The 27,367-nt window shown below is 39.7% G+C and overlaps 1 protein-coding gene across 2 annotated transcripts in view; it reads left to right on the top strand.

The window, feature by feature from the left end:
- Positions 1–27,367, top strand: part of enox1 (ecto-NOX disulfide-thiol exchanger 1) — a 180,929-nt gene that overhangs the window by 107,624 nt on the left and 45,938 nt on the right. For both annotated transcript variants that reach the window (XM_026145384.1, XM_026145383.1), the window contains 2 exons: positions 21,515–21,663; positions 22,330–22,464. In XM_026145384.1, the coding sequence (XP_026001169.1) occupies positions 21,654–21,663; positions 22,330–22,464 (145 nt within the window). In that variant the 5' untranslated portion in view covers positions 21,515–21,653. The remainder of the gene's footprint in view (positions 1–21,514; positions 21,664–22,329; positions 22,465–27,367) is intronic.

Genomic DNA, 27,367 nt, shown 5'->3' with positions numbered 1-27,367 from the left:
ATGGTCCTTAAATAATTCAGTTTATCTTGACAGGCTCAAAAGTAACAAATGATCTTTATTTGAAACTTGCAGACACACCAACAGTTCTCACATTTAACCATATGAATATAAAACTGTCAGCAGGCGAAGGATGCAGTGCTGTTACATTCACAAATGATCACAGAACATGCTGCCTATGTTGAAACACAGCCAGCCTGATTAACAGCCTGTTTGCCCTTTAAGCTACAGTCTCAGTAGAGAAAACAGTGGTTGGAGACCGTAGCATAACCTGAAATTATACTAATATGTTCAATGGACTTAGTTGAAGTAGTTGCTTGGAAGACAGGGGCCAAGTCTTGTGTAATAACATGGCAATAAGACAGACTGAGTCTGCTATCGGTTTGCGGTTGAATGCTGTAAGGTTGGCAATTACATGTCATCTGTTTGTGATAACATGGGGATTAACTGTAATAAATCATTAAAAATCACAAATCGGTTGCCATTGACATTCACAGAAATTCCCATTAACTATTTATAATCAAGGAACCTCATATATATATATGAAAGAGAAATTCAAATGCCACAGGCACTTAGCAGTCTTGCTCTTATATAGGAATTTAAACATTTAGAGCTTTTCTTATGATAATCGAAGTCCCAGGGTTTTGAGTTCTGGGATATTTGGGGTTTTCTAGTTTTCTATTTTTGATCATCTTGTACGTATCTTCTGTACTATTTATTCTTCTGGTTCTTCTGGGTTTGTGATGATTCCTGTTTTCTGAGCAGTTAGTTCTCTGATGACTTAGTTTTGTTATCTGTCCGCTCTTGTCTCTGTTTTTTTTTATCTTCTGCCTTTGTGTCAAGTTTGTATATCTTAGTCTCAGTTATTTCCTGTTTTATTTTTGATATCCTATGTGAATTATGTTCAGTTTTCCTTCCCCTGTCTCATAACCTAGATTCTGTTCAGCTGTGTTACCCAGGTGGCTTCACTCTGCCCTGATCTCTCCTCGTGTGTTTAAACCCTCAGTTTGCATTTGTCCTTTGTCGTGTCCTCCCCTCACACTGTGTGATTTCCAAGTATCCTAGTTCCTTAGTTCCCTGTGTCTTGTCACTAGTTTTTTCCTTGCCTGTGTTTTTTGTATTTTTGATCATCAGCAGTAAAGCTGCCACCTTTAGTTAATCCTATAATTCTACTCTGTTTTGAACACTAAACACTAAACACTTTCTATGCCTAAGTCTATATAACATTCACACTCCAACTACAACTTAGTATCTTCTCCAAAGGTATGGTGTAGGCTGGAGCCAGGGGCAGACTTTTAGAAGTGAACAACCTGCTCTACCTCCTGAGCCACAGCCAAAATCACCAACACCTTTAATTGAATACAACCAGTTGAGTTGAGATCCTCATCAGACTGACTCAGTTTGCAATGTTGGCAATCTGTCTGCATTTATAAATTAGGCAACAGTTAGTTGCAAAGCTTTGCCAGTTTGTCTGAGAGTGATTGCAGACACAGTCCTGTAAAAGGGCTGACATATACAGAAAAGAAAATGCACTAAGCAGTTTAGTCACAAAGAGAGACTAAGCACCCAAAGCATTCGCATCCATAAAAATTAATGCTCCTCTGGCTACGGAATATTATCAGGAAAAAGTTTTCTAAATTGCAAAATCTGAAAAAGTAAATCCATTTTATCTCATAACTGTTTGAATATCTGAAAATTTTCCTCCACAGAATAAAGTGTGTGCAGTTTTTACACCAACTCTTCCTTTCAGAAGATAGGAGTCGCACTAAACAGCGTTCAGCACACGGCTGAAAAATAAAAGCTGAAAAAACTAAATGTGAAGAAGTAGATATGAACAGTTTAAGAAACAGTGTAGACCTGGTTGATGCTCGGGGCAGCAACATATTCATAACACAAGAACTCAAAGGAGCAGCCAATCAGCATGTGACACACAGCCAGAAAAGAAAATTAGTGTTTTGTTGCGACCTGTCCACGGCCTTCAGTTTGTGGAGCTGGCCTCTGCGTCAGCCGTTAATTGCTATTTGTCCCATTTCTGATGCAGCCTTTTCACAGCTAATTTTAGGCACTGGCTCATTATGAGTCTTACTACAGGGCAGGAACCTGATCAAGTGATAATGAATGTGGAGGAAAAGGAGACAGTGAAAGCAGTAAGGCAGAAAACAAACACTGATGTAACTGTGAGGAGCTTTAGTGTGGCTCAATATGCACATAAAGAACAATTTTTTGGAAGTTTTGCGTCCAGTAATGATCGGTGATATAATTTTGCATTTATTCAATTTAAATACAGCATTAACGTACTTAAAAAATTAACCAATATTTGTCAGTCTATGCTGGTGGAGGTTTAATTGACTAATGCTTTATTAAAGCTGTGTTAGAGTTGTGTTCGGCTGTTTAATCAGCTAAATGGGTTTGCATAAATGTTTCTCTCTTTCTAAGTCATGTCTCCGAACAGAGACGAAAGGCTCTGTGCTCTTTCATAAGCCGCGGAAAACCTGCCAAGATGTTTTTTTTTCAGCCGTTTATACACTGATGGCTATTCAGATGTTAAATGCAAAACGCTTCCTTTTATTTGGTCGTCATTACGGGGTCTTAGCTGGTCTGTTTCGCTGGACAATGATTTGATTGGAGCTGATTGGATTTGCTGCCACGACTGCAGCCCGTCTCTCTCCCTCACTCTCTCTCTGTCGCTGTGTTTAATGGTGCCTTTCTAAAGGCTTTATTAGAAGTAATTTGCTGCAGCGAGTACTGACTGATATCTGGGCCATGACCCTGTCTCTCAGTTGAAGGGTAAAGAGGGAGTCCCACTCACACTGGAAATGGCAGGCCCTGCACTCCATCCATAGATTAGTCTCTTTACGCTCTTTGCTGAATACATTGAAAAGTACTAAGTGTGGGCAGACAGGAAGATCGAAATGACAGTGATTCAAACCAGAGATGTCTTTTGGATGTGAAGGTGCCGGACCTTGTGGATTACCTGACATTATACTTTTAGACAAAAATGAATAATTAACCAGTGAGTCCTCAAAATTAATGACAAAATCTGTTGATGGTTTGTTGTTCACAAATAAGTGCAAAGAGTTACAGTTCTATAGTTAATAGTCCTGGAAACCACCTGGTAGACTGCAGCTACTGTAGCCTTTAAAAGCCATTAAAGATTTAAATCAATCTCAGACAATAGTCAGTGGTTTTAATATTACATGTCACCAAATGCAGCCCATCTTTTGCTTTCCACTGTTTACCTGTGTGCAACCTTAGGCAGATGTACAACCTTGAGGAACATGTACAGTTTCTCACTTTCTGTCTGTTATTTTTAGTTGAAGGAGAGTAAAGCGTCAAATCTCAGGGAGCAGGAGCCACACCTGCTCGCCGTTATTGATGTTTGAGTTTCTAGTCATTGCTCACGCACTGCAAGATTTTATAAATGTGTTTGTCTGCTTGGCAGGTCAGCACCTTTGCAGAATCGTGTTGAAAACTGCCCACAGTTAAAGCCACATTTGAATAACTAAATGACCTCATAAATCAGACGCCCACACAGATAGCAGGAATTAGCGTGTTTCTAATACCTGTTTCTCCTGTTTGCCAGTCGCTTGACTGTGCTCTGAGGATGTGTCAAACTGAGGACGTCACAACAGAATTACGGAGCCTCAGGTGAATTTAAATCACTCAGACCTTTGCATTCTGGTGGACATAGAACATACAACACTTGTGTAGATATAGGGTAAAGAGGGTGGCTGGGGCAGTTTAGAAATGATGGAATTAGGTGTTAAGCTGATAGGAGAAGCAGCAGAAGGAAGGCAAAGAGTTTGATGACAGGAAAAAAAAGAAACATTTTACCCAGCTGACAGTTACACAGCAGATAAAGCAAAGAATCACTATATGTCATGGATATTCCTGTGGATCTGTGAGTCTTCTAAAGAGTGGCTTCTGAAAAGCAGCAGGGAAATTTGTGACCTCTTACTAATTCGCAGGCTTATGCATCCACCTTTGCTGATGCTGCCTATAACAGAAGCCATTGCACAAGCTTTTTTTTACTGTATAAACTTCCTCTGCTACGTAAAGCTGGGTAGTATCACACATGTAGCAGCTAAACCAGTTTCATGAGTTGTCTATGAAGGTTCTCGATCTGTTGGTGTTTCCATAGATACAGACCGTTCCTCATGAGGATGCTGCTATATACCATGTGTCGTGCATATTTATAAAGAATTATAAAGGGCTGCTCACAGAATGTGTGAAGTAGACAGCACACTCTGTGCTCGATCCAATATTTATTGGTTAAAACTGATGTGTAATGGTGCAGATGAGCTCAGTGCAGATAGGCGTGGAGTGTCCTTGCATATTTTTGTGTGCACGTGAAGGATGTGGTGTGAAACGTGTGTTTTCACACTTTACCAATTTAAGAGTCAGTTCTTACAGTCAGTGTGTTTGATGGAGGGAACTAGGCAGGTGGAAAGACCTGATGCACTTTGACTGGGACGGAATTATTATGGCTGGGCAACTGAGCCAAAAACCTTCAAACCACAAGGACCAGGGTGTACTCCCTAACAATGAGGGCCTATACACACTGAGGGATAAACCCTGTGTTGATGACATGGTATTGTAGGATCTGCAGGAAACACAGTCTGCATATAAAGGATAGACGTAGCCATGGTGACATAATTTGTTTTTGGACTCTGTATTTTAAAGCCTCAGCATTAGCATTCTGATTGCCAACCCTAGAGGCCTTAGTCAGCAAACTGCATCCACAAAATGTACAGGTGCACATGTACAAAAAGATACCGGCTAATTAGCCTTCAAGTCACGGTTATTTGTATAAAATTATTCAGATACAAGTTCATTCAGAGTGCTTTACAGAGGGATAGGAAGAGAAAAACAATTTTATAAAGCCTACACAAATAATCATGGTAGAAATATAACAACAAACAACAAGGTAGTTGGGATAATCACCACTAATCCACATTGTCTCTGCTACCAAGCAATATTGAAACTGTAGGAGGACCTTGTCCTCTATATTATGGCCCTGTTTAACAGTTTTAGGTGATCAGGAAGTTTTTTCCATACGAGAACCACCAAAATCAAGGCGCTCTCCAGTGTTACCCTTCTGCCTCTGGCAGTACAGTCTTTAGGTGGCACAAACCCTCTGGAAGTTTAAATTCTAGATGCCTGCCTGCCAAGTCAACCCCGAAACACCTGTGTCACAAGACAGGACTTATTTTATAACATCATTTGTTAAGCCTTAATGTGTGAATGCTCTCCTAATCATAATGTATTCTTACTTGCATTGTCATGACAGTACACTTGCTCAAAACCGACTACATCTCACTGTCTGTTTGTGAGCGCAAGCGGATGAACTTGCATTCAGAAGATTTCCAGTAAACTTGACCTCTGACCTTTACCTTAATTTCAATTTTAATTTCTTCAAATTTATCTGAGATTTTCAGGAGACGCACCAATGGCATCAGTTCAGAAATCCTACCTGTAAACAGAGATGGGCAGTAACGCGTTACTGTAATCTGATTGCTTTTTTCAAGTAACGAGTAAAGTAAGGGATTACTACTGCAAAAAAAGGTAATTAGATTACTGTTACTTTCCCGTAAGCACGCTGCGTTACTGCGTTACTAAAACCGTGATTGTTTTTGCGAGACTGTCTCGTGACAATGACGTAAGCGAGTGCGACGTTCGTGGCAACAGCTGTGTGTAACAGTAGACAGTGTTGCAATAAAATCTGCAAAAAATGAACACATGAAGAAGTTTTCTTTAAACCTCGTCCTTTAATTTTCATCATATTTTATAGATGGTAATAGGCTGATTTGTAATTGTCTTGCAAATGTTCAGACAGTCAAATGTTTGATATGCCATATGACAGCTCTTTGTGGTGGTGGCCATTTTTGTATACAGTGCCCACTCTTCCTGCTTTTTTATGTGTTCTAGCCTCACTTGTAAAAAGGAAGTTTGGAGTAGCTGATACAATAATAACCGTAGCACTGTTGTTTTCATTTAACCAGGTTTTGTTTAGGAACATAAAATCCAGATCATTGTTTGTAATAAAACCATTCATTAGGAAGCACAAGCCAGCCTAATACAGCCTGTGGCTGGAATATAACAAGAGTTATTAGATTGGAATTATTAGCTCTGCAGTTTGAGTACGCTTGGTTTTTTCTATTGTAATGTTTTTGGCAATGCCATCAGTGGATACTGGGATCACGAGTACTGTGTGGCGTATTAGTGGCGTATCAGACAGATACTTATCTTTTATGAAAAGCATCTGACTGGTGATATATTTTCAGTTTGGCTGAGCTTCATTGTGGCAGTTTTGACCAGGTCCTTGATCGATGAGGAGTTGCATCGAGAGACAGAGAGGACTAGATTCTAACAGGGGCCCAATCCTCTGGAAGCTTTGAGTAATGTCATATCTTTGTCTCTGTCACTTTCAGGCAGGAAGGGTCTTCCTATTACAGGTATGAAGAGGGAATTTAGCTACAGAGAAACCTTTTTTTGTATCGGAATAATTTTTCCATGAAGTTCTGTGTCTTGCATCTATGCAAGCTCACTGGCTTTTTAAGGGGCTCTCAAATGGCCATGGAGGAATTGCAGTTTTTGGCACTATGTTGGCTCATTTTTTTTTTGCATCCAGGAGGTTTCTGCTTGGCTAGAAAAGGTTTATTAATTTCACTAAAAATGCAATGAAGAAAAAAAATAAATAAATCGCACCTATATTTTGTGTTAGCACTAATGAATGTTAAAATATCACGAGTCCGAAGGAGCACACAGTTTAAGGCTGTTCAAAGAAACGCAGAGATAAAAGTTGCCATTGTTCTCCTGGATTTAAGCGCTATCTGTCTTCTGTCCTTTAATGTAAATCAGACTGATTCCAGCATGCTGACTATTAATACATCAGCAACCAACTGTCTCTAAATCACTGTCTCTGTAATGCAAAGCTCTGTTGCTGTACAACAAACTGTTAAAGACTCATCAGGACACCATTAAAAGTGAACATTGATCAACTGGTAGGCAGGATATATTTGTCATGTGTTATGTTTTCCATTAAAACTGAATCAGTAAGAATATTGTATTGATTTTATATGATGGTGCTAGTAAGTAAAATGCTTATTTAGTCACCTGCCTGGTGATCTTTAACTATTTGACATTTTCAGTTATGTTTCATTCACAATTTTGTAATTCAACACGTACCTTTGTCTGTAACCACTGCATGACAGCTGCCTTCAGGAACTGTATTTTTAGGCTAGTGTTGCAGGCAGCACTGTGCACTGTAACCACAGAAATACAGTGTGTACTGGGATGCGTGGGTGAAGTGAAGCAGGAAGACATGACTCCCTTGACACGAACCCTTCATCTGCTCACTGCTGCAGTCAAATGCAGTGAGTGTGGAGTCATGATGTGAAACAAAACCATTTCAGTTTAAAATTCTTTATTTCACATTTTGAAGCATGTGGAGCTTTACAGGAAATTGTGCTCGGCTCATGCTGAAGGAGACAGTCAGTCTTTTAGTATTTACTATCATTTATCGGTGGTCGGTTGAGAACGGGACATCCTCAGAAACACGGTGGCTTTGAAGATTGAGTGGTTGCAGACTTTCATCGTGGACTGTTGCCATGCTCCATTAATGTGTGGAATGTGTGGAAGGTCCCACAACACATTTTAAGAGAACGGGAACACTTTGTGTCTAAAAGGAGCTAAAATTTATTCTGATTAATGGGTCATTTTTTTAAAGAAGGCCATCCTGACCACCATTGGAGACCGATTAAGACCACGTGTGTCGCACTTTAAAGAGCAGCAACATATTTCTCAGCTGCTGATGTTACTTATTTTTGCCTTTTCCTGTAGGCTAATTGTGAGAATGATCGTCTTTGTCCTTAAAGCTGCAGTCAATGCCGGTTTCACCACTAGGGGCAGACGTCTGGCAACACTAACAGGGATTTATACTTCTGTGTTAAAACTATTTTGTAGGTACGTTATAACCACAAACCTTTCCAAAACCCTACACTGTAACCTGGCATGCCTCCCTGGAAATGCAGTCCACAGCCACTGTGATTGGCTACTGTGATTTGTAGTTATACACAGTAGCGGGGAGTGACACAATACCAGTCACCACGTCAGTGTAGGGAATAACAATCATATCCTCAAAGGAAAGGACAAATTAACTTTCAGAACTAAAGTTAACTTCAAACTTGTAGCAGTAGTGGTGGGTATTGTGCAGGCAAGTTCTTTCTAAATTTTTAAAATATACTCTTACTAGCGCATGATGAATGGTCAGTTAATCAGTACTCAGTCACACAGAATACTCAGTAGCATTTGTTTCTAAATGATGACTAAAACAAAAGTAAGGCACAAAGTTAAACCACAACAAAAAGGAGTGTAAAAGAAGCATTTGAGCGTGGAGTCCTAGAAATTCTGTTACTACTCACTTCATGTTTAAAATCAAAATTTTGAATCCTGTGAGTTTGTCGTTTATTATGAACTATCTTGCAATCATCCTCTATAAAAGCCCAGAGAGTGGGAGTTCTTTAGTATTTTGTAGTTCTTGGATTCATGCTTCACTTTAACTCTCTAGATCTTTTTTTGAAAAAGACTGAAGGATTCAAATTTGGGTTTTTCAAACCAGAGTGCTCTTTATATTGCGTATACTTCTGCACACACATATTTTGATATTCAGGAACGGTCACAGTCCACTCAGAAAAATCCATATCTGGTAAAGTTTGCCTGTAAATCATCAACTTTTTATACATTTCTGTCATAAAGTGATCCAGTGAACTATATTATGTTCAGTAAATATGCAAAACTGTGACCATTTAGTAGCTTTACTGCAAAATAAAAATGTGCACACCTGCTCCTTCCCTTTGCCAGAAGCACCAAGGGTTAACTGGCTCTAAATCAGAAACTCACTGTTAAGAATAGCTTTAGTGACTCCAGGAATTTTGCACATCAAAGTTCTTTGCACATTTAACTTTGTTTTACACCAAACTGAACACTCCTTAATATCCAAATATGAGAACGTGCACATGTGTGATCATTCACACACAGCTCATGTGTGTGAATGATGCTGAGATCAAGTGAGCTCATGAATAATAAACAGGACATGCATTCAACCGTTAATATTTCATGGTGCGTGAAAGTGAGCAGAAATGCATAGCAGTTTGGCGTGGACCTGTCGACTGTCAGAAGAGGGATGCAATGGACGGACAGATACGCAAAAAATAAGAAAGGCAATGAGGGCCGAAGGTTTTGACAGACTTGTAACAGCAATTACAACATTTGGAGATTTTTCAAGGCAAATTCTATGTTAATAAGTTTGGTTTACACTTCATTTTAGCTTCAATGTGCGAACTTCTTTCACATATTCATGACAGACGTGACCAGCAACTCTAAGGCTGCTTAGCTAAATGCTAACTTGCTAGCAAGCTAGCAACATCAAAGTGTCTTCAGATTAGGGTTGCCAACCGTCCCTTAAAAAACGGAATCGTCCCGTATTTAGAAACAAAAGCACACGTCCCGTATTGAGCTAATAAGGGACGCACTGTGTCCCGTAATACAGTGAGAATCAAAAGTAGTCTATAACTTTTAATGGAATTCACGCTTTGTTTGAAAACATAATTCCCAGCCCCTCTCCTGCTTTGTGACCAATGAGCTGACAGCACACTTATGGCAATTCGAGTATGACAATTCAGTTTACCGCTCATCTCATTGGTCGAGGAAAGGTCTCTTACGGAGAAAATACCGGAAGACAACAGATGACCACAACAACAAGCATGGCCAACAGGGAAACAAACGCCGACACTGCGGTGCAAGTCTCGGACGACAGTACACCTAAAGCTGGGCAGACACTGTCCGATTTTTTCAGTCGCGCGATTCAGCTCCTGCTCAAACTGCACGATTGGCTCGCAGGGTTAGAAGTTGGTAGGTCACGATGCAGGGTCTCACACTATACCGCCCGATGCTCTGATGCGACCTGAGTGCTCACACTGTGCGTCCATAAAATTAAGGTTATAACAGAAAATCTGTCGCTCGCTCTCCCTCTCTGTCTTTCACTCACACAGACACGCCACCACCACCATCAACTTTGCTAAATTGCTAATTAAAAACATTGATCAGGCAGCTGTGATTGAGCAGCAATGTAGATCCAACTATTTTCACGGTTGTTGTGGTCGTGATAATTTTGTGATGCCACATCGAAAAGGTGAGCTTTCCAAAGTTCTACAAGTTGTGCCTCCATCGCTGGTGTCCAGATCACACGCTGCACTGCCGTGCATCTTTTTCACCGACGTTTACGTGTTTGCGCGTGAGCAGTGTGAGCGGCTGTGTCACCACAGCCGCTTCTCGTTACCCCACGTATACTAAACGATGCACGATGAAGGCCAAAATCGGGCCGATCACCAAATCGGTCACACGACTCAAAAATCGTCTCAAAATGGGCCAAAAATCGCACAGTGTAAGCCCAGCATTAGAGCAGCAATGTTTGTTCGCTCAGGGAAAGAAAAAAAAAGGCTGCAAAAGTACAGGGAGGAATGGGAAAAGGAAAACACCTGGCTGGAAAAGTGCACGATAACACCTATAAAGCGCACTGCACTGTGTGCCGGCGCACTTTTTCCATAGGCATGCTTCTAATGGTGGGCACATGAAGAACATGAGGGGCGTGAAAGCTCGGGGAACCCTTAACCAATTTCTTGTCCACCAGGTCACGGCAGAAGCAGATATGGTATGTAAACACTGGTTTGTTTTTTAAACCCTCTGGTTAAGGTTAAAATGGGCATGTGCAGTGAATATCAGGGCTATGTGGCCAGAAGTGTGATAATATAATTTATTTTGTGTAATAAACAACTGCAAGGATAGATGATTACAACAAATAGATCACTAATACATAAAAGTAATACATATTTTAATAATGATGATGAGTTATGATGCGTAATCATGGGAACAAGTGGGTTTACAAACAGGAGCAGCTGATTAGCATTAGAAAAGCTGAAATAATACCTCAACTGATATGTGCACTGTTACAGAATATTTTTCGTTCTATTGTTTTCTATTAATTTATATAATTTTAAGTTAAGCAGGACAGAGTTCTTTTAAAGAAAGATTTACTTATATTCTCAAAAGTTAAGCATGACAGGCTTCTGTTTAAGAAAGAGACCTGTTTTACTGTGTTAATGTTGTCATTTTGAGCTAAAAAATAAATGGCTAAATGATCATTTGTTTCCCATATGGTCATATCACAAAGAATATGCATCTGCTTAAATCAAATTCAAGTCAAATAGTTAAAAAAATAATTTCACACAAAAAAAATAGCTACAAAATTCACCACACTGGGAAGGGTGAACTGGGTTGCCCGGTCCTGGCCACGAGGTGTCCCTTATTTATTTTTCAGGGAGTTGGCAACCCTACTTCAGATCATAGCTGTTGTGATATACAGATGAAATGTAATTGACTTGAAGTGATATTAGTTGGTATTATTCACTGTACTCGAGTGGTAGAGCTGGTTTTGTCTGAATCTTTTCTTGTAACATATGTTCTTTAACTCACTAGCAGTCACCCTTTGAGAATACTGTAGCACAAACATATTGCTGTATAATAGATATACAGTCTAGCTGTTCAACTGAAAATGATGTCTGCAGCTATAACAAACTTAAAATAGACTGTTTAGGGCTTAGAGGCATGTACAGAATAAGATTACTTTAAGTACTTCATCCATTTATTGGTGAGAGAGAAAAAAAGAACACTTGAGCCTTCAGGCACCTGAGAAAACATATCAAACATGAGGTAGTTTTCAAGGCTGTGATGGTACATTACATCTCCAAACAGACACATGCTCGCATTCAGCACACAGAAAATTAGACAGATTAGCCAAAGCAGGTCGAGACAAACGAGCAAGCAGCTGAAAAAAGAGACAGTTGCTGTAGACGGTACATGGCTGGAGGTGTTTGCTTCAGTGTAGATTTCAAGTAACTGCCTGCTGTGGCCCATTAAACATGTGATTCTTACCTGGATAAAGAGTGTGTTTGTGTTTGTTTGTGTGCGTGTGTCTGTGTGTTAGTGTTAAAGTGTTGTGTTGCTCAGAGAAAGCAGAGAGAAGGAGATGATAGCAGCTCTGACTGCCTCTTTGTCAGCTTGGACAGTCTCGGTCGTTGTGTCCTTGGGCAAGACACTTCACCCGTTGCCTACTGGTGGTGGTCAGAGGGCCCTATGGCGCCAGTGTCCGGCAGCCTTGCCTCTGTCAGTGCGCCCCAGGGTGGCTGTGGCTACGATGTAGCTTGCCATCACCAGTGTGAATGTGTGTGTGAATGGGTGGATGACTGGTTGTGTAAAGCGCTTTGGGGTCCTTAGAGACTAGTAAAGCGCTATACAAATACAGGCCATTTCTTTACAGAAGCTCTCCATCAAACAGATGTCTTTGCATCACTGCCACCATCTTGCTCATGCAAACTCAGAAACTCCTTTAAAGCCACCTCAACTTTTTATATCAGCGACTCAGCACATCTCCTAATATTCATTCTTGATTACTATTGTTAGGTAAACTTGCATGTTGTAATTCTTTTACTGGTGAAGCTGTAATCAGTGTTTTGGTAGAGCTCATCTGCAATGTCGGTTGGCAGATACTGATATCACCATGTGGGTTTTTGTTTGTTTGTTTTTTTTCAAATAGATTGCAGCAATGACTATTGCTTAAAGTATTCTGAGAACTTTGTGCAATACATGTGGTAAAGTTTGCATCATTATTGAACAGACGGTGTTGTTGAGTCTTGCACTGTCTTCACTGTAAGCTGCTGTTTGTAAAATACATATATATTTGTTTCCCTTTTCCAGTGTTGGTTAGTAACGGAATACATGTACCGCCGTTATGTATTTAAAATATAAAATATGAGTAACTGTATTCCATTACAGTCACCGTTTAAAAAGGTGGTATTTAGAATACAATTACTTTGTTGAAATAAATGGATTACACGGCGGTATTTTCCTGTTTCATATTGTCGCGGGTCAGGACTGTTTGGGTTTTGTTTGACAGCTACGTTCTGTTGTTCCAGGCGGCAGCGTTACGGTTGCCACGGTTACAGGAGACGCTCTCTCTCTGCGTGTTTCCTGGGTGAGAGAGCGCATTTTTTGTTGTTGTTGTTGTGCTAAGCTAATAGGGAGAATGCTACAGGCATAGCTCTAAACTAAAGAATGTAGCCTCATGGGCAGTGTAGTCCGTGCTGCAGGGAGATGTGCCCGTGAGCGCGAGGAGGGAGAAAAAGGCGAGTGGAAAAGTACAAGTTGCCATCGAGCAAAAACGGGAGCTGGAAGCATGTAAATATAATAATAACCACTGCAGCCAAGAAGAGTGCCTGATGAGCCCAGTTGTAAGTAAGCTATTAAGACTCGACTGTACACTGTGTTCGTGTTTTCCTCCGAAACAATAAGTTCCGTTGGAGCAGCCTTTCAACGCCTCTCTCTGTCTCTTGCAAGCAAAGTTGACCCAGACAACAAAGTAAAGCTGTTTTTCGGCTACGAGCCCGACACAGAACCTGCCGTATTAGTCAGAGGTCCCTTTACTACGGGTTCGGAGCTGCGGACCTTCAGTAATAGTAATAAATATCACAGCAATAGTACATTAACGTAGTTGTAAACAGCATGATAATATATTAAGTAATCCGAAGTATTCAGAATACGTTACTCTCATCGAGTAACGTAACGGAATACATTACAGAATACTGTAGCGGGTCAGGGCTGTTCGGGGTTCTGTTTGTACAGTTGTGCTTTGTTTATGTTGCCATGGTGACGGGTGACGCCCTCTGGCTGCGACAGTGTGTCCTTCCGGGGTCAGAGGGCGCCCTTTGTGTTGTTGTTGCTGTCACTACCCGATCCGTACCGGAAACCCGATCGGTACCCCGCATGCGCAAATCTTACGTCACTTCCTCTCTTTGCGACATTCAATATATTTGAATGATGCGGTTAGCGCCCAGTTAGCTCCTAGCATTTCTCAACAGCTCTGCCTTCTTTTCGACTGCCCGGGACATTTAAACAATGGATAATCCGTATACAAAGAAATTCATGCTTTTCTCCTCAACAGAGAGCGTCCCCCGATTGAGCAACAGCGCCGTAAAATAAGAAGAATGGCGCCTAATTACAGAGTTAATAATGCAGACTTTGTAATATCTCACGTGTAGATTCATCAGCCAGATGAAGTGTTTACTGACAATTGACAGTGATAGCGCACATCATCATCACTATTCCAACAATCCTCTCCTCACAGACAAGCATAAACACACTCGACTATCGCTAAATCAGATTTAACACACGTTTGTAATGACGATAATTCAGTTTATAATAGGGTTTATTCGCTCGGTCAGCAGGTGGCGGTATCCTCGTACACTGGGGAGTAAACTGCCATTAAACGAACAGAAGAAGAAGAAAACACTGCACATGCGCGGTACGGTTCGGGTAGACCCGATTTGTACGGTCAGACTTTACACATGCGCAGTAAGGATCGGAGAGTCCTGATCCGTAACTTTCTTTTTATTTTTCGTTTTTGTCTACATTGTACTGAAATGCTTCATTATTGCAAACATTTATTGTTATTCTTAACATCTTAACAGATACTCTGACCCATAACTATCGTAAAACGCTACGACCGGAAGTAGAAACCTTTCGCGCATGCGGGGTACCGATCGGGTTTCCGGTACGGATCGGGTAGTGACAGTTGCTGTGCTGTTGCCGCACTGAGCAGTTAGCTAGCGGCACTGTTCTTCTGCAGATGTCAATAAACGGCTGTGTTCCCTGGCTAGCTCACGGGAAGCAAGACCAAACGATACCTCCGTCTCCTCCTTGTCTGAGCTCGCCACAATACATTTTAGGGCATGTATTCTGTAATCTGTAATGGAATACATTTTAAAAGTAACCTTCCCAACACTGCCCTTTTCATTGTAACTCTAACCAACTATGCCGTAATCTCTCCTGATATGTCAACATTGAGACTGCAAAAAATTAAATGCCTTTCTGAATAAAGCAACAATGTAAAAATGCTTTCAGCAGACAATGACTGCACTGGCTTAAATGTAAAATAACCAATGACAACTAAGCCTTATAAAACTGTATATTTTTAGAAGATAGGAAACATAGGGCAACTCTCTGTCTGTAGAAGACCATGTTACATTGGAATGGTATTCATTCAAAGACAATATCTGATGATGTTAGCATGTACATGCGTGCTAAAAAGGAAGTACTAAAACCGAGTAAACAATGTCATTCAACAGCTTGCAGAAACACTTTTAGAAGGAGTAACTTCAAGTTGCTTGAAGTGCTTGTTTTCTAATTCGATCAGTTTCTCACATTATTGCAGAGGAATTTTGGCCCACTCTTCTCAACAGTGTTGATTCAGTTCATTGAGGTTTGTAAGCATTTGTTTATGCGCAACCCTCTTATAGTCCTACTAGAATATTTTTGTTGGGTGTTGTTGAGCTTCAGATCATTGTCCTGTTTGGTCAAGCTGTATCTGTCAGACAGACAGTCTTACATTTGACTTTAGAATAATTTGTTATACAGAGGAGTTCATGGGTGACTTTTTGACTGCAAGGTACAGATGTCCTGTAGCTGCAAAACAAACCTAAAGCTTGACAATGTGTATGAAGTGTTTGTGCTGAGATGCTGACTTTGGTTTTTGCCAAACGTGGTGCTGTGCATTACGGCCAAACATCTGGCCACTTTGGTCATGTCTGTTCTTCCAAACAAATCATGCTTGTTCAGTCTTTTTTAATTGTATAAAACTTTTTTAAAAAGTTACAACTTTAACATTTAACTTGCTAACTGAGACCTGTAGAGCCTGATGTGTAGTTCTTGGGTTGAATTTGCTTGGAAGATTGGTCTTATATAACTTCCACTTGTCAACAACTTTAAATGATGGACTTCAAATTGTTTGGAATTAGCCTTATAACTCTTCTCAGACTGATTGGCAGCAAAGTTTTTCTCTTTAAGTCTTTGCTTTGTATCTCCTACATACGATTGTGTTGAAAAAACCTGAACTCCAGACCAGCAAACCCCTGCTTTTATAGAGTGCTTAATACTTTTTCATAGACTGCTTCTGTACTTTAGCTTAATTTTGATGTGTCACATATTGTTGTTCATCTGAGGCTGTATTTTTCATAATTTAAAACCTGCTAAGGAACAGAGTTTCTTTTTGCCATAACTGTAAATGTGTTTTACTTCATCCCCACTTTTCAAGCCTCTCTGGAACAAAAAAATAGTTTTATTCAGGCAAGCTTGAGATCTGGATCCAATCCGATCCACAACTTTACTGATTTGGCTCATTTTCACTGCTACCATCGCATCTCTTTCAGAGAAAAAGCTATAAAAGCAATTGTGAACTAGAAAGATTTGCATTTCCTGCGAAAATGCAGTGTGGATGCTTTAAAGCTGAAGCTGTATGCAAAAACTAGCTGAAAAAGCTGAAAAGTTGCAGAAATTGTAAAAACTTTGCAGAAGCAAAGGAACTTTGCTAAAATGGAATAACTTAGCAGAACTGCAATATCTTAGAGGAAACATAATACTTGGCAGAAATACAATAGCATAGCAGAACTTAGCAGAAATATTGTAACTTACCAGAAACATGATAACTTCTCAAAAATACAAGAATTTAGGAGAAATAGTATAAGATAACAGAAAGAATATATTTAGCCAAAAATACTTAAGCATTACAGAAACACTATGATTTAGAAAAATAGTACAACAGAGCAGAAATACTGTGATTTACCAGAGACACTGTTATGAACTATGAATATTGTAATTTTAAATCAATACTATGTTTTAGCACAAATACTATAATTTGACAGAAATACTATATTTAGCACAAATCTTATAAAATAGCAGAAATAGTATGATTTAGCACAATAGTAATAACTTAAACAGAAAAATTGGAAAAGCAAAATGGACAGCTGAAAAAATGCTGAACATGCTAAGGGTCCCTCAAATATACTTGTTAAATGAAAAAAATTGGCAAAAAAAAATATAACAGTCACACAATCACAAATATGGACACATATGGAAACACACATGCACAGAGAGAGACACACACAAGATCCAATTCAGTCAACCAGTCTAAATATATTGAATTTGAATCTTACAATGAGATCATCCCATAAAAAGGCTTCCTCTCTCTCTCTCTCTCTCTCTCTCTCTCTCTCTCTCTCTCTCTCTCTCTCTCTCTCTCTCTCACACACACACACACACACACACACACACACACACACACACACAGAGAGAGAGAAGTAAGTTTCTAGCTCAGTCAAGCAGCCTTGGAGCTGCTGAATTTGAATCCACCAATCAGAGAGCCTGTGCACTTTTTCCCGCCAAAACAGGTGCACGCAGCACAGAGAGACACAGGATTTTTGCAGTCTATTTCTCATAATGACGACTCCCCTCAAACAAATGACCATTTTCGGAAACCCAGCAAAAATACCTACGTTTTGATGTATAATTTGTGGAAGTTGAGTGAAGATTGAGCAAGTAGCAAGAAGTTGTTCGGACATGAAGAGAAGACTGCAAAACCTTCAGTGGCACACTGGAAGCCAAGTGCATAGCAACCATAACAACGCATGTATTTTGTGAAAAATCACAATTTTGCAACTGAAAACTTTAAGAGGCATAAAGGTAAAACGGTAAAAGATTTGAAAAAGCTGAATCATACCTGAATAGCCCAATAATTTGAGAACATTTTAAAGTTTGAATGGTTGTTCTAGGTGAAAATATGAGGAAGTAGTTAAGTTTCAGAAACAAGCAAATTTTAGCAGAATTGCAGAAGTTTCCCATTCATTTCAATGGGACAAATTAAGCTTAATATTTTAAAAAGTATAATAGTGAAAAATACCAAAAGACATAGCAGGAATTAGCAGAAATAGCAGAATAGTTTAAAATTTGAACGGTGAAAATCGGCTGAAAATTGTGGAAGTAGTTAAGTGCCAAAAAGTGTACGGAAGTCCCAAGAGGAACTCAATAGTGTGGATGCTTAAAGCATCCACACAATTACCTGCTGAGCAGCAAACCAAAGTCATTAGGATCTGGAGTTTGTTAATGTCACACACAGTGTTGTGTCAGTCAACTTTGTGGATGTCGTTACTATTCTTTTGTGTGATTTGAAATTTTATTGACTTTTATTGACACGTTTAAACGTAACTTCTGTTGGCTTCATAAATAATATGCAGCATTTAAACACATGTAAGTCTAATTTGTGACTAACTGTGTAGCATAAGCAGTGCAGTATCACATTACAAGAGTCTGCTATACAGTGACGCAGTCTGCTGGTGGTGCTGGAGACAAGGCCGTCTTCGGAGCCAAACTGCTATTGTGCTAAGTGCCTTTTTTATGCAAGATAAATCAGTCTTAAACGTGTGAACTTCCTGCGATGCTGCAGCGAAGCAGCCTCCTCAGCCTGTCAAAAGCCTTTGCTTCATCCACAATCCCCCCGCCGTATCGCCGGGGACCTAATTCTGCCTGCAGGATGTGTGTGTGCTTAGGTTCGCCTGTCTTTGTGAGGACATTTTTCTCAGGTCCTCATTCCTTTATCAGGCTCTTTCAAGGTTAAGATGTGGTTTGAGGGATCAGTTCGGGGTCTAGGTTAAAGGTTCGTCTCTTTGGAAATGACTGTGCATCTTTGTGCTCTGATATGTGAGAATCATCCATCTTCATTTACTTTAAACACGTGTCCTATATGCTCTACACATGTAAATCTTCAGTGCGGCGGTATTTGATTGGCTGCCTCCTCAGTGCTGAGACTGTGCCAGTGACACAAACAAAACTGATCTGTTCTGATGAGGCCTGCAGCAAAGGCAAACATTTTCACTGAAACTGCAAATATTGTCCAATCATCACATTTATAATTAAGATTTATGACTGCAGCGAGAAAAGTGTACATTTTGGAATTTAACTTTCGGCCTCCCTAAACCGCACGTCGTAGTGTGCGGTCATTAATGAAAAGTCATCGATATGATTGTGTCTCAATTAAAGCAGGATGTGTTGCGGGGCTCAGCTGGTTTCCTGGTGTCAGATGTGAATAATGGTGATTACTGCAGAGCAGAGTGGGCTGACAGAGAGAGAGTGAGGGCAACGTGTTCAGCATGTCAAACACTTTGAATCCTACATCAAAGATACAGTCTACTCCTGACAAATGCAGCTTCGAGATAGGACGACCTTTTATAGTCCTCTAAAGACACATACCCTTTTTTTCAACATATTTATAGAAATCATCATTCTTGTTGTTGGGTGATTTAAACATTACCTGCTTAATGAGTCCAAAGCACATGTGGGTCATTTTTCACATGTGTCAGTAATAATTACAGCCAGAAGGACCTTCTTTTCCCTCTATTGACTGCTGCTCTCATAATTTAAACACCAGCTCAGTGTAAAATGTGAAAAACTGAGGAAATGGAAATCTTGCTGCTGTTCTGACAGATGGAAACATGCCAGCACCAACATATAGGTCATTAATTAACCCACCAAAGATGAGCCTCAGCAGAGTCAGACTTCATTAAAGCACATCTAATATGCCACTGGAGTGCCACTAACTCTGGTTGCTGTTGTACACAAAAACACAAAATGTAAATAAAAGATGGAAGTAGCCCATTTGGAAGTTTCCTTACATTTGGCATTTTGTCCATTGCCATCTTTATATGTTGAAACTGGACGTAAGCAAGGAGTTGATCAGGCTGAGAGTCGACTAGTCAGTGATGAAGCAATGGCATAAAGTGCATCCTGCTTTAGAATCTATTTTACTCTAAATGGATCTTGAATTTACTAAATGAATGCCATGGTGTGTTCAGGAAGACTTTAAAATATCAATTGAAACTCTAAACTCTTTACAAATTTGTTTTCTAATGTCATTAATCATTGAACAATGAAGTCATACAAATATATAATTTCAAAACTACTTCCTACTTGACTTTTCAGATCTGAAGGTTAGGTCTATCTGAATTATCTCTGGTTTACCTTAACACTGACAAGAAAAAAAGCAAACTTGTTTTAAAGTCTTTCCCTTTATAAATTTAAATGTAGTTTATTTGCTTTCTGTTTCTTTTTCTGTTAGTCCAGATAAAATGACATCCCCAATAATGAGTTAAATTACCAAGAGCCAAAATGTTGCTCCGCACTTCCCCTGTGACACTAATTGGACCAGTGGAGGCTAGTTAGCATTGCTTGCTAACCTTCCCTTCCTTAGTGGCAGTGCATACTGGGGTCTCCAGCCATCAGTGACCCATAGCATAGTAAATTAGTAAAGAAAATAGCTGGCTGGTCCTTCGAGATCAAAATGTAATTTTCTTGAGTGTTCTATTTAAATGGCAGAATAATTAGATTACATGAATCAATAGAGTGCCATAAGCAGAGGCAAAATGCATTGATACACATTAAAAACACAGCTTATAGCTGTACCACCCTGAGCACACCCATCCCGTCTGATCTCAGAAGCAAAGGAGGGTCAGTCCCGCTTAGTATTTGGATGGGAGACCGCCTGGGAACACCAGGTACTGTAAGCTTGGGGTGGCTGTAGAGCAGGTCATCTGCTAATTGGAGAGTTTATGGTTTGATCCTTGGCTGCTCCAGTCTTTGACAAAATACTAACTCCAACTTGGTCTTTGATGCTTCTGTCATAGAGTGAATGTTATATTGAAAGCACTTAAGCATAGAAAAATGCTGACGTGAGTGACGCAAGTTGTATAAAGTGTATTGAGTGCTCCAGCAGAGTAGAAAAGCACTATGTAAGAATCCATTTACCGTTCAAAACCCAAACATTTCAACCAAGAGCTAAAACTTTAAGTTCTATACATATACGTTATGCAGTAAATGCAGCAAAGGGGGAAAATGTAACACATCGTCTTTGGATCATGTCTGCACAAAACCTCATTGCATCCTGGCTTATAGTTGTTGATATAGCTCAATGTGGACCAAAGTGGTGGGTTGACTGAAATTTATACTGAATAAGAAAAGCATAATTATAGAAACGGTCACAGTGGGTGTCAAGACACAGGAACAATGGTGCTGTTGTTGCTTTGCATGATTCCTGCTTGTAATTGGTATGGATGCAGCTGAAAAACCGGCCTGTCACACAGAAATGTGGGATTTGTTCAGCGTCACCGAGCGCTGTCAGTTTGTTCCTCTGATGTTCTCCGTGTGGCGTCGACAGCTCGGCTCAGCGCAGGGGTGGGAAACTGTTAATGAGCGAGATGCCGGCCCACTAACAACACACATAAAGTGTGTGTCTGTGTGCGTATTAAACAGCGAGAGAGGAGTTCATATCGCAGTTCTGTGTGTTTTCTAAGATTAGAAACTGCTGCTTAAGTGTCAGTATATGTGTGTGTACATGTGTGTGCTTTAAGCTTCTTTTCTTGGTAGAAAGTCAGCTGGGATTGGAGCATTTCTTCCTAATTGCCTAAAGATTTCTCTGCTCTTGCATCAACTTCTGGCTTAGTGATTCATTTCCAGTCTCAAGGATTTTTTTTGGACTTTGCCATGTTTCAAAGTCCTTAACTTCCTTTTTTTTGTATTCCAGAGGTGGACTGTGACTGTGGCTTGGAGTGGATGGGCCCCTGTGTTCTCCCAGCCAATAATCCATCCCTCCATCTTACCGTCAGCCGGAGGAAAGATCTGATGACAGGACTGCAGAGAGTGGAGAGAAAAGACCCCCTGCTATGGCCAGTGGTACATATTGAATTTACTGTACTTTCTGAAGATAGGCCAACTTTGTTAGGCCATGTGTGTGTGTGTGTGTTTTTTCCTTTTTTTGCAAGAAAGGAGAGAAAAAACTTTGCCAGGATTCTGTTGGGAAAGTTTCCCAGAGATAGCATAAATCCACGTGGAAGACAGTCCTCCTTTTTGAAGCCTTTTCTCCACATTTGTATGCCTGATCTGTCAGTTACAGGGGATTGAAAGTATCAAAATAACTTCCTCTGACCATTTCTGAGTTCATCTTCTGTGACAGCAATACTCGGCTGTTTGACATATTTTGTCCCCGGTTGTGCTCTGCAGTCTCCTTTTGTTATCGTGAATGGATCTATTTTCTACAGCAGAATTTATCACAGGAGCCTTCAGGAACTCCTGCAGCTAAAACTTTACTAAGTTAACACTCAAAGTGTGCCGGCTGATTCTGAAAGACTCGTTATAAAACACTTGTGAGCTTGGCTTAATACTTCGCTTTCTGTACAAGACAGTCACACTGGTAGCTTATTGAAAAGCAATATCGAATTTTGTAATACGAGCCATCCCCACACTTTTTAAAACCCTTTCCCAGAAAATATTAACTTCTCATTTAATGCAGTTTCATCCTGTATTGCATTCAATGTGTTTTGCTTGTCTCTGCTACAACAGCTGATGGTGTAGGCAACCTGGGTGCTGAGCAGAACCACATTAGTGTTCCTGTCGCTGATCATGGAGCCTGGGCCACGGCCATGAACAACCTGGGCATCATGCCCATGGGCATCAGCGGGCAGCAGCTGGTTTCAGGTACCTTCTACTCTCAACTTTACAAAATTTATTTCACTGGAAACCATCGATGGTTAATTATATTGAATATTTTTGTTGTATGCAAACTTTTTATTTGACTTAAGGATCAATGAAAGGATTACACCCTAGCAATTATCATCATCTTTATTACCCTTTATCCAGCCCATCATCATCATATATATATATATCCCAAGCTGATCCCAAGGATGGATATGAAGGTTGATTTAGGAATATTTTAAAGGGCTGGTTCTGTTTATTCAGAATCATATCCTTACCCTACAAACTTCCACTCTACATTGTCCAACTTGTGTTACTGAGGTTTCACCAATGAATTTTTTTGTCACACTGGTGATTGATTCTGTTCTGACACCCAGGTTCACAACATTTTCTGAACTGTTTAGATTACCAATAATTAAAAGTTCTTGGCTCATTTGTCTCATTCATTCAAAACAATTACTTCAAGTACAATCATGGAAATAAGGAAGCATGTTCTCATTTTAGCAGAATTTTAGCAGTGCAGCTCAGTGTTTTAACCCTATCACCTCTTATGTGAGAAAAAAACAACAGGTGGCCTGTTAACTAGCAGCACGTTCATGTTACGAAAACCTCGAGGATGGAGTTAAGTGGATTTTTTAAAAAGAGAGTAATTATATAAACACCTGTGAAATATCAGAAGTCGTCGTATTCGCTCTGTAAATATCATGGATATGTGACAGATGTTAAGTAAGGTGAATAAACTTATATGCTGCTCGATCATTTCTGGATCCAGGCCCTGTTTGTCCAATGAATGCATTGGTTTGTATTTGATTGTCTCAGTTTCAGAAGCTCTCAGCAACCATAAATCTGTGGATATGTATATTACAGGTCTTCATGTAGAAGGTACAAGGGCTGTATTGCTTCAGTTATTACCACTTAATGTTACCTAAAGAGACTCTCAAATTCTCCAGATGGAAATAAAATCACTCACCACACGAGGTAATGTTATGGTCCCACCACTTCCACCAGCACTAAAAAGGCTTGAGTCTATAAGCCAGATAACAGCCTGTTATCTGGGCCCTGAGAAACAGACTGAACAGTGAGAAAAATTGGAGAAGTGAGTTTTGCATATCTGGTGCTGACTGGAAACAACATGAAAGTCAGGTTGATGTGAGGCAGTGGAAAAGAATCAATATGTTTTGATTAATGAGCAAAATCAAAAAGAGTTGAGAGAGTTGTTCTCTGGATACATCAAAATTACTGACCATGCCTTTCCATCACTAAACATTTACTAAACATTTCTTTAGTAAATCCCACGTTCTCCTGTGCTTAGAGAAAGTTTTGCACTCATACAAGCTGTTAGTACATCCTGTCCTTGCCGTGTTATTTCTTGGTAAAAGTAAAAACCTAGGTGTATCATTGAACTTTTTTTATTCAAGCCTGCATGTCCTGTGTTTGATTGTAACCTGGGGCTCAGAAATATCACTGAATCCGTGTGAATCAGTCCAAAACAAGAAAAACAGGGTGTGCACAAATGTGCACCATAGTTGGCTACAGAGGGGGACACGGGATGGGAACCATGTGAGGATTGTTGGAAGACCTGCGGCTCAGCGATGGAACTGGTTACTTGATAGGGAGAAAAGCAACCTGAAACGAATTTAGTCATTATTATTTATTTATTCTGGATGAAGCAGTTAGTCGGACCTGACCTGAACACATGTGCAAACATCTATCTTTTTTTGGTTTGTTTTGTTTTGACTAAATCAATGATGCATACATTTAGCATGAGGACACAATGACATTGAGAACGATGTCATATAATAACCTGCTACCCCAACAAACCCACTGAGCATGTCAGAACGATAGGATGTTTTTCTAGTATTTCATCCTTTGTGAAATTCTCTTTCACTTGCTTTAAAAAAAATTTTTGGCTTTTATTTAGTCTGAAGAAATTTTTGGAAAATACTTGTATTTAATTCTGTTTCAGTAACAAATCTAAAACTTAAATGTAACTTCCTGACTGCTTTTATCACTTCTCAGCCAACACTAAATGTACCAGCCAGCACTGCTCTGCAGCCTTTCTTTGCTCTCCTATTACAGTTTTTTACAGACGCTAGGACACATTTCTCAATACTTAGGTCACGTTTGCAAAACTCCTCACACAGTGAGCACAACAGAAGTCTATGTAGGCTAAACTGAGGACCAGTTATCATTGTTTTGGCACAAAATGCATTCAATGACTACATCTCTCAAATTTCATGAATTATCTTCTCACTCAGACACAACAACTGCCAAAAATCTTTGTACGTACAGGACATTTTGCATGTGCTTACATACTGTTTTCAAAACTGTTAAACTCATGGTCAAAACAATAACACAATGCAAAACTTGAAAAGACAGCAAAATCCAACAGCAATATTTTATTGAAACATATTTCCAATCTAAAAATGCAGTTTAACCAGCCACAGCTGATTCTCATTGTAGATGAACATCTACACAGATGTTACTCCTTCAATTTCATTACAAAAGGAGACAACTGCTGAATAGGTTTTTTTGTGATGTAAACATGGACCCAGCCAGAAATGGAGTGGAATAGCATTACTATTGTATGTGTATCAGTGGATGGTGTGTATACAAATTCTTGTATTTTGGGATTACTTAGTGCAAAAAAATAAAAATACATAAACAAATATTAACGAATTCTGCATGATGTCTGATTCATTCCAGTAACATATATTGAAATTATAAACAGAGATGTGTCCTTGTTTTACACAGGAAAACACTGTGTAATGCTACATGTTGTTAGTGTTTTTTAGGTCATTGTTTTGTGGGTGACAAAGTGTGTTTGTCGGCTGTCAACCTTTGCTAGTGTTCTGGAAGAATGAGTTTATTTGAGACCTGAATGAAGTGTTTTGGTAGTTGTAGTGCATTTTGAATGTGAAATGAACTGCTTTGCCAAGCTGACGGTCAGTTAGGAGGATTGTGTGAAGAGTTTTGCAAAAGTGACCTAAGTATTGAGAAATGTGTCCTAGCGTCTGTAAAAAACTGTAATTATCCCCCAACAGATTCTTCCTGTGAATCTTTGGAGCGTTCCTGGACCACAAAGCAGATATTAATCATTATGAACGCTGGACATTTTCTTATAATCTGTGTGTTGTTATAAGAACAGAGTGCTTCTTGCATCAGCAGGCAGAAATTTTCCAGATATATCAAACTGTGACACTTTGCTAAAGAGGGCAGGGCTGGAAAAAGCATTCGTCTCAATATAAACTGAAACATCTGGACATAATAAATACTGCTGTTTTGTTCTCTCTTTTTTTTCTTCTTTTTTCATATGTAAACCATATACCTCAAAAAGTGCCCGGCGGACTATGAAGTGTAACCAGAGAAATATATGCAAGGCCACAACTAAAAACTGAGCTGTCTGTGTACCTCAGCAGGGTGTACAGTGTGGCTGTGCTCCAGACTAACCGCTCTCACTTGTTATTTCAACTAAAACTACACTAAGTTCTGTGTCTAGCTGCTCTGTTTCGTTTTCTCTTTCTCTGGGCTTAATTTCACCTCAGGATCTATTTACGAAATTGTCTTTCTGAGACGTGGGGATTTGTCTGAGCTTTATGGTCGCATGTGTGTTACCATGTAAGAGCTGTCGTTGTATAAGTGCTGCATTGTGGGGCTTTAATATGTGAGCACGTGGGGAGATTTGTTGAGTTGTTGTTTGTGTGTGTGTGTTAAGTCCAGAATAATTGAATGCATGGATTTAACTGAGTGAAGCCACAATGAGGAGAGAGGAGCTGTTGTAGGGAGGGACAAACAGCATCGTAGCAACCAAATTCCTGTGGATCCGAGTGGAAATATTAAAATGATGACATGCTCTTTCACTCTGATGATGTGATGAGACTACACCTCTGGCAACATCTGCAGCTCTCTTCCCTTGTTAAACTACAGGGAGGGAGGGAACGTTTAGGTAATGAAAGGCGGACAGAAAAAAAAGACGGATGAGTGGATCAGATATGTGTCTTTTGAAGGGTCATACCACAGAAACATGTGTTTCTGCTTTCATACGTTTCTAGGAGGTGCTGATAGTATTCAGAGACTTTATTTAAAGTAATAAAATAGTATGTGTGTGTGGATCTGAGTTTACTTTGTGTTTTATTGTGAAGTTTAGTTCCTCATGTGGCTCCCCTTTGTTCTTTTCCCCACCCACATCTCTGCCTCATTTCAGTTCATCTTGTGCCCTTTTATCTCTCTTTGGTGTGTATGTTTCATCTGTGTTCTCTCAGTCTGCTTTGGTGATTTCTTGATAGTAGTTTGGATTTTTGCAGGTTGTTTGTTTGACCCTATATAAAAAGACCACTGCAGGACAAAGCACGCGGAGCCTGTGACATCACACAAGTGGACCTGATGAATTTAGAGAAGACTTAAAGATTGCTGGGCCCAGTGCAGCTGGTGGGCGAACCAAATTTCCTGCTGTGTATTTGAGCAGCTTAAACCAAGAATTATTTATAAATTAGTTTGGACTTAACTTGAGTTACAGTTACAGTGAGAATCAACAGAAGCAATGCCTGAAACAAAAGTAAATGACCATTGATGCTGCATCATTTCACATTTTGTGTTATCTGTACAAAATAAACAGAATCCTGTAAGAACCTGATGCCCTCTCGTCGTCTCGTCTCCTTATACGCCCACAGTGTCACAATGCAACATTAAGCAAAAGGTGCAAAGGCCAATCTTCAAGACTAAAAATAAAGCAGGTAAACTTTCCTAACTGCAGCTTCTGTCGTTCTGTGTTATAAGAAGCAAACTTTAATGTTAATCCTGCTAACCCTAGCTATTGCACAGATGTAATGCAGTTAAAAAAGTCCAGAATCTAAAAAGTATATATATTTAAGTTTATTACAAGTACCAACACTTTGAACTAATATGC

The sequence above is a fragment of the Astatotilapia calliptera genome, chromosome 16, assembly GCF_900246225.1.
Source record: "Astatotilapia calliptera chromosome 16, fAstCal1.2, whole genome shotgun sequence".
Taxonomy (NCBI): Eukaryota; Metazoa; Chordata; class Actinopteri; order Cichliformes; family Cichlidae; genus Astatotilapia; species Astatotilapia calliptera.
This window is presented reverse-complemented; position numbering and strand designations above follow the sequence as displayed.